The 14,381-nt window shown below is 41.7% G+C and overlaps 1 protein-coding gene across 6 annotated transcripts in view; it reads right to left on the bottom strand.

The window, feature by feature from the left end:
• The window catches only part of TENM4 (teneurin transmembrane protein 4), a 736,598-nt gene that overhangs the window by 232,260 nt on the left and 489,957 nt on the right, over positions 1-14,381 (bottom strand). For all 6 annotated transcript variants that reach the window (XM_068140091.1, XM_068140118.1, XM_068140125.1 and 3 more), the window contains one exon: positions 851-1,021. In XM_068140091.1, coding sequence (XP_067996192.1) covers positions 851-1,021 — 171 coding nt within the window. The remainder of the gene's footprint in view (positions 1-850; positions 1,022-14,381) is intronic.

Raw genomic sequence — 14,381 nt, forward strand, 5'->3', positions numbered from 1 at the left:
CTACCTCCTCCAAAACACCTCCCCAAAATAGCCAATTATTCCAATTTTGCTGGATTCCATTCATCTCATATAAAGAAGCTCTACACACAAAAAAAAGAGCTTTCTGAAAGTTTGAATTTCTCATTTCTCCAGCTAAGTCTTTGGAGGCATAAAACACCTTTCCTTTGCAGAGCTTGCAGGTACTTTTGGCAGTGCTTCTTCTGTAACATGCACACAGAAATAAGTGAAGCTGCTGGGTGACAAATTTCTGATGAATTTCTGACCCACCCGTTGCTTCTAATTTCTGTTAAAATTGCAAGTTGTTGACACCACAATACTTTGTGGAGATCAGGTCTTTTTTCTGTCTACTTTTGCAAAGAAGTGTCCAACTCTGCAGTGTTAAAAGTCACAGTGTAATAACTCTTTGTAAATATTTTGGTTCTCAAAACATTTGGGACTAGGTGGCAGGAAGTAGGCAAACCGAAGCATTTTTGAATTGTTGAAGAGAAAGCTTCATTCAGTGCTCCAGGAATCACTTAATTTTCAAGTCATAATTTTTACCATGAAAATAGCCACTCAAGGCAGGATTTTCATGAGGTATCCTGTGGGATATGGTACAGATGGTTCCACCTTGAGAATGTATGAGATGTATGATGAGGGTTGCACAGAGTTTTATCATATTAGTGGACATCAGAAGGGTATGAAGCTTAGAAACATATGGAAACAAGGCTGAAGCCTACTAGTTCTAGATGTGAAAGACTGGAAAAAGCACCTGATGATGGCATCATCAAGAGTAATGGAATATGAGATTGGGTGGCTGGAGTTCAGAGTAAGAGAGAAGACTCACAACATGAACACACACCAACCATACCTTCACTGGTTCCTTTGCCTTTCCTGTCAGGTAACTCTAACCCTGTGCCCCCTGAAGGATATAAGGAGACGTCCGTTGGCACTGGCCAACTGCTGGCTGTGTCTTCCGTGATTTCATACATCTGCCCTTCCATCGGCTGCAGGTGCCAGTTTAGGCCAAACAGGTGCATGGCTGTGGTGAGCAATGAGAAAAGTCATCTTTTTCTGTTTGGGAGAGTTTCAGAACTAGAGGGGCACTTTCTAAACCCTCACTTCACTGCCTTATTAGTGGTCATTGGTTTAGGACAAGAACAGGATTAATGTACTTGGACAGTCCTTTCTGCGTCTACCATAACAACTCCCTAGGTCTTTCCACCCACTTAAACCTGGTTTGAATCACCTGTACCAGTCCACTCTCCTTCCAGTAAACCACTCCTGACTCATGGCCTGTGTGATACATTAGTGAGGCACTGTGTTTCAGACAGCTCCCAAGGCTGGGTTGACAATGCGGTGAGCATGGAACTACAAGGACCGTAATTTATCAATCTATCATTAAATCCCAGGAAGCTGCTCTCTGGTTCATTTTGCTGTATCCACAACATATTATGTAAATTGCTTGTTTGTTTTTTTCCCCCACCAATTATACACAGAAGCTCTTACAGACATCTCTGACAGTTCTTCCTGTATAAAACCACGTAAAAACTAAGACAATTTAAGATCTATCTTGCCACACATGCCTTTGTGCTCAGCACCAGGGCTGAGAGCAACTATGACTGAGCACTCCTCAGCATAGCGTCTCCTATTCAGATCAAAGATACATCCTCAAGATTTAAATATAAGCAACACCATTTAGATTTGTGTGACATCAGGGCACAGCTCTCTGTAGGTTTCTGGGCCACGCAAAGTCATCCAGTGCACACATGAATCTATTTCAAGGCATTACAGGAAGACAAGTGAAGTTAAGGAACAAGACAGAATACTTAAAAAGCAAACACATGTATGAGGACTATGGAAAATCATATGCCTACACAACTTATATTTGCCCCTTGAAAATATAAAGCAAAAGAATGTGGCTTCCTGTATCAGTTTTTCCTTCCTCGACATAAACATTTCATACTTGATCAGTATCCAGTTTAGCTCCAGGCTCTACACAACTAAATGATCTGATATTTGCTGGACCTGGAGTGGCATTTCTTTTTTAAGGGAACGCCTCGATATTTTACACTGTAATTTCTCCAAGAAACTGTACAATGGCATTGGCATCACAGCCATTTAGTGTACACAAAACCAGTCAAGAAACAGGAGCATTTCCATTGCCTGTAGTTTATTCACAAAGACACATCTGAGCTTGGCAAACCCTGTCAGGGACAAGTGGTTAGTTCATTTAAACCTGTGCATCAGGAACAATTTTTTCAAGAGGACTGAAAAGTAAGCTGAGTAGCTCTCCAAACCCAGGATATTTAAGCAATTTGTTGGAATCAGTGGATTTTTTCCACTCCAGTCTCAATTAGTTCATCTATCATTCAGTAACACAAGCAAGCTGGTTTTGCACTACTACAGCATCACAAAAGAACATGAGAGCAAACCCCTTCTTTTACCATGTAAGTGGGAACCAGTTTGTTAACAGGCTTAACCATTAGAAAAGAAAACACTCCTAAGCAGCAAAAATCTCCCAAGAGCCTGTTCAAAGCTCAACCATTTTTACACAGGTACATGTACCAAGAAGGAATGTCACCAGCACAAATTTTAAGTCAACCAAGATACTTTAGGCAGAAGGGTTGGTGTTTTTATCTGAAGGAGTATATTTACATGGCACAGAAACTGTGCAAGGGAAGGAAGGAAAACAGTCTGGGAGCAAGGAATTTTGGCATTGCTATGTTTGGCATTGCTGCGCTTGCATAATAACTTTGTGTTTATACGTCCCTCATCTTCAGGGTGCCTGGCACTTCATAGCTATTAACCTCATAAAACCTCATCAGGCAGGAATCTGTTGTTTCTGTTTTGCAGAAAGGAAAAAGAGAACTGCAGCAGACTAAGGACTGACTCAGTTCACTTGCTTGGGCATTACAAGGTGATCGGGTGTTAATTCACTTAATTTACTCTATGTACATATGTTCGCAAGCCCCAACAGGCAGTTCATGCATCCCTTTCACCAGCAGTTTTTGTGCTAAGGTCAATACTAGATGCTGCCTCAGAAGAATTCCATCCAGGCTGGTCCTTTCAATGGACCAGAGTGTTAGTCAGGTACTGCTGAGCTGTTACAGAGCTCTGGGGTTTAGGTGCTCTGAGCATGTCCAGGTTCCCGTGTTCCACCACGAGGATCTTTGCAATTCCAAGCAGAAAGAAAACTAATGTTTGCCTCTCCAAACTCAGGCAACCCTAAACAGCTGGCAGCCCAGATGCTGCTGCTGGTCCTAAGTGCTGAATCCTAACTCCATCTACCAGATGTCTTCATATTACAATGACTTGCATGCTCTCATACTGGGCATCTCTGGTTCAGGCAGGAATTGAGCCAGTGGCAGGATTTTTTTTTATAGTGCACTTGCTCTGTCCTTCAAATATCACAATCTAAGTGCCACATAAATGCTTAGGAACACATTGAAAGGACATTGCTCTTTGAAAGGGCAATGCTTCAGAGGAATGTGTTGTTTGTAAACTATTATTTACTGCAAGAAAATGAAGGTGAAGAACTCAGTGTTGTTTGGGGTGCAGTAGAAAAGCTCTGAACATTTCTTCCAGCACATAAAATAAATTTTAAAACACCTGAGAGGAAATATCTTGTGTAGGGAGCATCTTGCCTATGTGTAATGACAGAACTGATAACCGGGAAGCGCTGCGTCTTTTTTGCACATTAGCCATCCCCCTGAGGAAGTGAATCAACCATTCCATGTTGCCACCCATTCCTAAACATTTGCAAAATGTCCCAGAATAGCAAATATGACAGAATTATATATGCTGTGTTATCACAGAGATATGAACGTGAATATGTTAACTTTTATCTTGGGTTAATAGATACTGTCAAAAGCAGTCTGTCTTGTGGACTGTCTTGTGGACATTGATTTCAACACCAAATAGAGCATAGAATCACAGAATCACAGGATGGTTTGGGTTGGAAAGGATATTTAAAGATCATCTAGTCCAACTCCCCTGTCATGGACAGGAGCATCTTCCTTCCTTCAGATCTCTCAAAGGCCTGTCTAATCTGATCTTGAAGACTTCCATGGAAGCAGTAGCCACAACTTCTCTGGGCAACTTGTTCTAGTGTTTCACCACCCTCATAGCAAAGAATTTCTTATGCAAGATCTAAATCTACCCTCTTTCTTTCAAGAGCAAGTGCAGGGTTCTGCACCTGGGTCAGAACAATCCTTGCTATCAATTCAAACTGGCGGATGAGGTGTTAGAAAGTAGCCCTGAGGAAAAGGACTTGGGGGTGCTGATGGATGAGAAGCTGAACGTGAGCAAACAGTGTGAGCTTGCAGCCCAGAAGGGAAATCACATCCTGGGCTGTATCAAAAGATGCAGGAAAGATGTGGACCTGATGGAGCATGTCCAGAGGAGGGCCACAAGAATGACCAGGGGTTGGAGCACTTCTGCTGTGAGGACAGATTGAGAGAGATGGGGTTGTTCAGCCTGGAGAAGAGGAGGCTCCAGGGACACCTAATAGTACCTGAAGGGGGATGGAGAAAGACTGTTCACAAAGGGCTGCAGCGACAGGATGAGGGGCAATGGCTTTAAGCTGGAGAAGAGCAGATTTAGACTGGATGCTAGGAACAACTTCTTTACTATGAGGGTAGTGGAACATTGGAATAGGTTGCCCAGGGAGGTAGTTGAGGCCCCTTCCCATGAGATATTCAAGGTGAGGCTCGATGAGGCTCTGGGCTGCCTGATCTAGTTGGGGATGTCCCTGCTGACTGTGAGGAGGTCGGACTAGATGACTTTTGGAGGCCTCTTCTGGCCCAGACCATTCTATGACTCTGTGATTTACAACAGTTACCTGTGTTCCTGTCACTACAGGCCCTGGTGAAATGTCTGTCTCCATCTTTTTTACAAGCCCCCTTAGGTACTGAAAGGCTGTAAGCAGGTCTCCAATGATGACCCATAAGAATGAGTTCTGTGCACACCATGCCTACGAAAGTGCAAAAATCTGAGAAATGCAGACAATTATTTGAAAAGCACTTTGATTACTAAGTGACTTAAAAAGAATTCAGAAAACAGAGTTGAAAAGCTTGCAGCTAATGCTCTATTCAGGGCTTCTGTCAGATGTTTCTCAGCCCAAAATAAAACCCTGTAAAGATTCCCACCCATAAGACAAGCAGGCATCATGCAATTTTTGCTGCAGGTAGGTAATAACCACGGAATCCTTCTTGAAACCAGAACAAAAAGTCTGATTTACTTTGGAAACACACTCTGATAGCAGACATATTACTAGGAAATAACCGATTAAGTGTTTATCATTAAGTGTTTATCATTACTGTCTCCTAAATACCAGTAGTATCTGATGGGCAAGCTTGTAGAATGCTCATTCTTCTGCTTGCTCCCCATCATAGCCACACTCTCAATAAAATAGTAACAGCAGTGGACTTTTGGGTCTCTACATCTCAGTGGGAAGTGTAACAGTGTTGATGCATACAGTTGTTTAAATCTTTTAGGAGAGGCATAAATCAACCTTGATCTGTGCTAAATTGATGCAAAGGTGTGTTGGTTTTTTATTTTTTTTTTGGGGGGGGAGGGGGAAGGAAGATGATAATCAGAGAAAAATGAAAATCCCAGGAACCATGGATGAGAGGCACAGTCATAGCTTTGAAGTGTTAATGTTCCTAAAAGCAAAGTGAAGCTGTAAAAACAGTTTTAAATTCCTGATGTTCTCAGTCTCCAGGTCAATGGAACCCACTGCTGACATTTTCTTTGGCTTGCTTTTTTTTTTTTTAACCTTCTGCTCAGATAGATGTAAGATGTGGCTCACCATGAGCAATTGCCCTCCTGAAAGCCCCCATGTCCTTCTTCCTCCCCAACATGCTGCTCAGTAGATATTCAGATATTGAAGACTCCCCATGTATTAAAAGAGAACACAGCAATTAACAATCATTAAAGTGTACCCTTTAGTAAAATACCATGTAGCTTTCACTGCCTGGGAAGCCTCATGACATGCTCTTTGCGGAAGCTGTGGTTGTATTTCCCGTGGCTAAGAAAACGCTTTTGTCTGCCTTCTCTTGGAATGGAAACAACACTTAGAGGAAACTCTGCATGACTCCTCTCTGGATTGTTAGAATGCCAACAACCTGGATGATATAAAGGTATCTGGGGCCTCTGGCCCACTATGCTCATGTTTTGTCATCAAGTCTTTGACTTGCCCAACCTTTTAACTGTAGTTAAGTGCTAACAAAAACTGCCTTGAAACTTGCTGAGTGGGTAGCAGAATTTTCTGTGGCTGAATAAACCACCTTGTCCTCAGTCCTAAGTCACTTCTGGCTGCCTTCTTGGTGGGGAAAAGATGGAAGCCAAACTCTGGGCCTTCCAGGGTTTGATTACTTTGATGAGTTCAGCATTTCAGCATTGACAGTGCTATGGGGCTGTTCATTTATTGGGCTCAGATTCACTTTAACAAAGCAAATTTACAAACAGTTTAGAACCAGTTAAGCTGTTTAACCATCCAAATAAATCAAAGGTCATATTGGTGGAAGCAAGTATTATGGATTATGGTTCTTTAGGTTTTAACACATGATCTCTTTGGTATTGTGTTATTCCAACTCCACAGCTGTTTGTGGAGGCCATAAGCAGCATTAGCTGGTGTTATTAAGCTAGATAAAGAACATTGTTCCCAAGTTTGTTTCGAAGAGACCCAGGCTTTTGGGTATCTTTTGTGTTATTGTCACTTGCTTATGACACAGCAAAATGCTGAAGTCAAAACAACTTACTCAGCAGAGTAGAGAACAAAGAAACTGGTACAGCATTTAGGATGAAAAAGGACAAACAAAGATAATAATTCACATGGTCAACAAAATGGACATCTCTTGGGACAGGTTGATGGAGTGAAGGAGTTAGCAGAGAGAGGCAGATAATTGTGATAGATCACAGTGAGAAGAAAAGACAAGACATGCTTACTGAAGCATATGAGACCCCCAGAAACCACGCCAGTCAGCAAAAAAATTGAAAACCACACTGCTGGCCCTTTATTAGCTTCTTGCTTTGCCCAAAGCAGCAAGCTAAGTGTAATAAATAACCAAACCAATCAATTACGATGTTTAAAATTAAAGCCAGGGCTGAAGCCACCAGCTGCTTCCATAGTGCAGGCTTTCCAAAGGACAGGCTTTGCTGCTGCCTTCTTGCCTGTCCTTTCAGAGCTAAGTCCGGCAGGTACTGCTGGTGGTCTGGTGATTCTTCACTCAGCTGAAGCTCCTAGAGAAGCTAAAGAATGAATAAACCAGCAACTGTTTTACAGTTAACAACTTATCTTGCCCTGAATGGTGAGTAAAGAGCTTCTCAGAATGGAAGCTGAACAAAACAAGTTAATCATCACCACCAGGAGTGTGGTGCACAGCCTGGATTTACAGCACACATAGTAAATGTCATGCAGGCAAGACAGAAAATCTTTTGTGCTTCCTGTTTGGAAATCTTAGCTGGTCTCTTTGCACTAAGAATGCTGCATATTTTGGATCCATATTTATCTGAGGATGGCACCATATTTTTCATAATAACACAGGGAAGCATCCAAGCTTTGGGAAAACTGGGCTTCTCTGCACAGCCACTCCACCCTCTTCAGCTCTGCTGCAGAAAAGTTTGGTTCCACTACTCCACTGGTTTCTACAAGCACCTCACTGCACTGAGTGATAGCAAAGCTAAAGCCAACCAAGCCAAAGGACCATTCCTGGTAGGAAGAATGGTTTTCCCCAGCTCCCCACTGTGGCACAAGGCAAAGAAGAAAATAGCAAAAGACAACAGGAAAAGGAATCATTGAGAAGCACTGATGCCATAATGAATGAGAATAAAAATCAGGAAAAAAAGGGAGGAAGGTGAGATACATACAGACTGAAAAGAACTAAAGGGGACAAAAAAAACCAAAGTAAAGTTAGGAAAGAGCAAAGGAAAGCTAAGAAAAAATGTAAAAGGGACTTGGTATAGGAACATCAGCTGGAGCTGCTTCATTGGTTGAGAAGACATTTTTGTACTTTGCATCATTGCACTCCCTTCCTTCTTGTGGAATCAATCACATGATGTGATATGAGGTCAAACCCTCAGGTTTGACAGTCAGACTTATAATAGCACACTCTCTCAAATGAGACCTGAGGTTTGCCTTTTCTCCTAATTGAAAAAAATCTGAATTCCACCACTTACGGTTGATTTTGACTCAAGTAAATGTATTGCTTTCACTCCTGTCTCAGGAATAAACTTGACTGTAATTATCCAGATAACTGTCTCTCTCTACACTGAAATTATATGATTTCTGTAGAAGTGGGAGAATTGACTGCTGCAGAATTAATCATATTTTTGTGACATTCGATGTTATGAAAAGGAGCCTTGCAGCATGAAATAATCACTGGTTTGTCAATCTTCAATAAATCAAGGAAGAGTCACGTAAGATTAAAGAGAATAGAAACAGTAAAACAAACATTTAAGAAAGAAATCAACTGGTTTGTTTTTCTTTTATGCTGCTGTAGCATTTCAGTGCTGGACAAGGCTTTTGTGTCCCAGCAGGGCAGAACACAGCAAGAGTTAAGGACTGCTGTGGCTCTGTGGCCGTACTGGTGTTAGAAGAGGGTAAACGCAGCAAACCTAGATGCAGCGTATTGTACCAGCCCTACTTTCTTCTAAGGTCAAGTCCTGGACCAGAGAGATCATCTGTTCATCTAAGGGCATGGGACACTGAGTGTTGCAGTTACTTAATTCCCAAGCACCTAACAGGTTCTCAGGTCTGGAATTGAAACTAAGATCCTGATTAAAGATCCCAACTAAAGATCCCGACTAAAGATCCCAACTAAAGATCCCAATGGTTCATTCATAATATCACATCATTTGCACATACATATCAGGCCAATTCTTGCATGGACTTTGGTAGCTACCTTGCAACCAAAACCCCTGCACAACACTCTCTCCTTTCTAGCATCTGAGTTTTTTTCCTATGCGTAAACACATTCCTTCCATGGCTTGAAGCTCTTACTCAAGGAATAGAAAACTACACTTCTAAAATCATCCACTACCCAAATGAATGTGAGCTTGCACACCAGTACAGGACTGCAGCCATGTGGGAACATAGAATACTGAACACAGCCCAGCTGGACTTGGGATGCTGTGTAGTTAGAAGTATAAAATTCATAGGTCACAATGGAGTGAAGCCCAAAAGGCAGCTTGATTATATGTGGTTTAAGTGGAGACTCTCAGCTTGTGGCTGGGAGGTCCCATGGCTCTGCTTCCTGGCATGTTGATTTATTTGACACAAAACAATAGCTAAGAAAAAAAGCACAAGGAGGGATATTTAGAACAAGGCTCACTATTGTTAATTCCCCATTTGCCCCCCTCCCTGACTGCTCAGTGATCCAATCTTCAATAAGAATAAAAGGGGTTACAAGCCATCTTCACAGGCTGGGAGTGAAGACAGTCTGCTGGGCTGCAAGTACTTCCTTCTGAGAACTGGAGAATGTGTTTCCACCCATCCCTGGGTGAAGAGATTAGAATGAAGGATTTAGATGATAAACCAGAGAGAGAGATGTGGAGCTGTGTCATATTTGCAGGGTTTTATTAGAACCACAAATGTCCTGAAGTAAGAGGTACTTTCACAGCCAGTTCAGTATAGGCACATCCTATGGGATACATCCAGTTAACACCTGGGCCCCTGCTTCCTGTCTGACCACTCCTCCACACTCACAGCTCAAACTATGCGAGTACCAGAAGCAGTTCTTTCAGACATAATTCAGGCTTCCTCCTTTCCTCAATTAGAATCACCATGTACAAAGGAGGAATTCCAGTGATGGAAAGCTCCCAACCTCTTAAAATTTTGCCACCACAGTGGGAACTGCATCTTGTGAGAACAAAAGATTGCGGTAATCACCTTAAGTCCTGGCTGCAAATGCATCTACTTGCTTTGATTGGACACAAACCAGTTATTCTTTGACCCCTCCTGACTGAAGAGCTGTTTCCAAGATTTCCAAGACAGAAGCAGATAGTCTACCAAACAGTATTAGTTCCTCCTTAGGAGAACACTTTATATTTTAATTTAATTCCCAATTGCTGTTAATAGGGAAGGAAAAAAGCTTCTAGCTGAAGCACCACATTTCTTTGAAACCTTCAAGGAGTGACTAGAAAGACCTGTTATAAAACGAGGCAGTTAAACTCAATGTTTGTTCAATGCAAAGAGTCAGCATTTCCTATTCAACGTCTCCCTAATTACTCCTGGGGATCAAAGACTTTCGAGCCATTGCCTGTCTATTCAAACCACTAACAGATGATCACTAGCCCCTCCAGTGCTATAGTAGCTTGCTGGATGCTTGTAATTTCCTGAAGGAAAGGGAAAAAGCTGTTTTAAATGGATATATTTAAATATTTTTATGGGCATTTTTAGGAGGCTTTTTGTTCAGTGTCAACATAAAGGAAAACAACAGACATAAAAGTGGAGTGGCTTATCCAAGGAGCTGTCTGCTTAAATATAAACTGTAATTTCCTTCAGCATCTACACCATTGTGAAAGCAGAATAAGAGGGTGAAAGAGAGATCTCAGCAATGCTTTGCTGCTATTAAGCAGCTTACTGCACCAAAGAAACTTCTATCAGTCCCCCACTAGTTCTAGTAAATTTGGTGTTAGACATGCTTGGATCTTTCTCAGTAAAATAATCTTTTCCCTTTTAGATACCCTTTCTGACAGAGACCATATTACTATAAATATTACTGAGATATTTCTTCAAGATCAAAGTCAATTAAAGGATGGTCCCACTGCACCTCTAAATGGAGTTTTAATTTGTGCACATAACACTAGAAATAATGGTTTTCCCATTGGGGCACTCACTTCAATTAGAGAAATCAGGACAGGCAGCCCTACCAGAGGGCCTCCTACCTTGCTTTGCAATTACTGAAATTCTGGGCTAGCCTGCTATGGACAGTATCATTTTACAAATAAAGTTTCATTACAGACATAGAAAAGATGAGCTCCTAATTAAAAAGGGAGTCATTTACATAGGTAAATCAACAACCTCTCACATGCTCCCTTCCTTATCATGGTTACCATATATTGTTGGGAAACCTGTGTTCCTAAATTACTAGAATAGGTTTCTGAAAATCTAAAAAATGCAGTTTGCTTTGTAAAAGGCACAAACAATACCTGTTGTCTTCTATCACAACAGAAGTAGGATGAGAGTTTAAATCTGGTATCCCACTTTGAAGGTTAAGAACTAAGTCTTGTAGCATTTGATCATGGAATAGTTTTGGTTTGAAAAGACCTTTCACATCATCCTGTCCAATCACTATCTAACTACCAAGTCTGGTGCTAACCCATGTCCTTCAGCACCACATCATACTGAGTCTTTTAAATACTTCCAGGGATGGTGACTCTACTACCTACCTGGGCATTCTGTTCCCAGTATTTGGGAACCGTTTTTGTGAAGCGGTTTCTTCTAACATCTACCTAAACCTTCTCTGGTGCAACCTGAGGCCATTTCCTCTCATTCTATCATTTGCTACTACTATCCAATCACATTGCTACAACATCCCTTCAGGCAGTTGTAGAGAGTGAGAATGTCTCCCCTCAGCCTTCTTTTCTCCATACTAAACAATCCCACTTCCTTCAACAGCTCCTCCTAACTCTTCACCAGCTTTGCTGCCCTTCTCTGGACCTGCTCCAGCACCTCAATGCAAGCTGATCTCTTAGGTGGCTGTCTGCTCATCTGTCCTTCTGAACACAAATGTGATTTTATCATACAAAGAAGGAAATTATTTGAGAGTACTGCTTGTGTTTTAATCCCAAAATCAGCTGAAAACTGCATGAGTGTTACTCTAATATGCACATTGTAATAGCACTGAAGCCCCACTTGGGATGTGCTACCTGATGAAAGAAAAATTAACAAAATGATATCTTTGGAATCCCTGGGTGTCCAAAGCGGAGGTTTAATGGGAACGTTCCTTACCCTGAGTAAATCTAATGACTTGAAGAGAATGTTAGAGGTGCTTACAATTCAAAATTTACACATTGTGTAGGTCAGGGCCAAAGAGCTCATCAGCATTGTTAAAACTGAGCTCTAAAGCAGGATCCTCTCACTTTAGTATTCAGTATCACTAAGGTTGGAAGAGACCTCAAAGATCATCGAGTCCAACCTGTCACCACAGACCTCATGACTAGAATAGGGAGGACACTACTGCCCATTGCAGGCTTGAACTCACGACCTTCCCATTAAGGGTCTTATGTGCTACCAACTGTGTTTAGTGACCTTTAGAAGAGGTCTGACAAAATTTAATCTTCATATTGTTGAGACTGTTTTGACTGTTTTGGAGGACAAACACATGAGTATGTTTAAAACAGGCTAAGATGCTTAAATTTATTTTCTGGTTTTCCCTTACACAAACTTGAAAAGCAATAGACTATTCCAACAGTTCATCCAAAGAGGGAACAATTCTTTTTTTTCCCTCCTGTACAAAAGCTCAGCAAATGGATACAAATGTACAGTCTGGGAAAGCCGATAAAGTGGGTGACACAGCACAACTAATGACACTAGACACTTTTCCTTCCAGAGACCATGGGCAAAATCCAACACAGTACTTTCATGTACTATAAATCTAAGTGAATGGTTCAGATCAGTGTGAAAAGCTCTCTCAACAATGAAACTTAACACAACCTGATGATTTGTTCCCTTGGACTTGGAACTAAATTCAGCACAGATTAAGGAAAGTGCTAGCAAGTGCAATCCACAGTGTTCTCTTAAAAGTCCCACAGTCATCTTTATGTATAATTATAACTAAAAAAACCCCATTTGGTAAAGAAACTCTAAGTTCAAAAATTCAAGCAGTCAAAAGTGAGCAAAGAATAGAATTAAGACTGCTTGCGTGATTTTAGATCTGCCCCTCTATGCATATGTACTCTGTAATAGCCTTTAATTCGCTCATCACAGGCTATTTTCTTTTTACCACTGCCCCAATGCTGAGCAGAACAATTGCACAGAAATTGCCACTCAGCCCTGGCAACTGCAGCATTGTGGCATGTTCAATTGCTTTCTAGGGATGCCATATGTGCAGCCTGGTTGGTAGCAGTAGGAGGGGGTTGGAAAGGAAAGGAACACACTTGGTGCAGTTTTGCTACTGCACTCTAAATAGGTCCCTCCGGAGCATGTGTGTGCACTCCGGTTTTCTAGTTTTGTGGCAGCCAGTTCTGGGTGGATCAGGGGTATGATGAAGTGCACATTGTTGTTTGTTCTTGATAGAGAAGAGGTGCCACAATTCTCCATTACCCCCAGGCTTCTGCAATATAAAATAAGAGCGGATCCAACAGCAAAGTTCTGCATCAGTGAATGACTGCACTGGCAGTAGGGATCCAGCCCCCTGCTGTCACAAGTCTTTTTGGGGTATGTTCACTTTTGATTACTTAGGCCATGATAATTTTGTTTCATTGTTAAGTACAAATGCTTCCAAGCACATGCTCAGGGACATAGTACATTACCTTGTCCCTTCATCCTCAAAGCCTATGATGACAGTAATGAATTAAACGGTACCAAGCAGTGTACACCACTTATTTCTTAGAAAGGACCATGAGTTTGGCTCTGATTCACAGAACCACAGAATGGTGGAGGTTGGGACTCTGGGGTTCATCTAGTCCAACCTGCCTGCTAAAGCAGGTCCCAGAGCAGGCTGTACAGGATCAGGTCCAGGTGGGTTTTGAAATCTCTTCAAAGAAGGAGACTCCACAAGCTCTCTGGGCTGCCTGTTCCAGTGTTCTGGCACACTCACAGGAAAGAAGTTTTCCCTCATGTTCAGACAGAACCTCCTGTTTTATAGATTGTGCCCACTGCCCTTTGGCCTGTGACAGGTTTCACTTGAACTTGAGAAGAAAAGTCTTTACTTTGAGGGTGATGGAGCACTGTAACAGTCTGCCCATAGAGGCTGTAGATTCTCCTATCTCTGGAGACTTTTTAAACTCACTTGGATGCATTTCTGTGCAATCCGATCTAGATGTACCTGTTTTAGAAGAGAGTGTGGACTAGATGATCTCCAGACATCCCTTCCAAACATTACCATTCTGTGATTCTGTTTGAATGTGACTATCCATCAGAAGTTAACAATATAGAAATGCCAATCCTGGATCAGTTGTATGCCCAGAACAGTCCCACGTACATGTTTCACAGCCTGGAGTAGCCCATCATCCAGCTTGACTGGAGATGGTATACTAATATAAATAAACCGTCTCTGACCCTTTGGATTAATACTGTGTGGAATATCATTAGGCCTAAATCGTGGGATTTTTTTTTCACCAAAAGCCTCAGGAAGCCCTTTTGGTGCTTGATTTCATTATAATTTCTGCCATAATTAAATGAGATTCTGCTCCACTGATAGTACAATTAGAGTTTCTTTTTACATACTTAGTTA

The sequence above is a fragment of the Melanerpes formicivorus genome, unplaced genomic scaffold, assembly GCF_026170545.1.
Source record: "Melanerpes formicivorus ecotype bairdi unplaced genomic scaffold, bMelFor1.0.p_v2 SCAF_1, whole genome shotgun sequence".
NCBI classification, from domain to species: domain Eukaryota; kingdom Metazoa; phylum Chordata; class Aves; order Piciformes; family Picidae; genus Melanerpes; species Melanerpes formicivorus.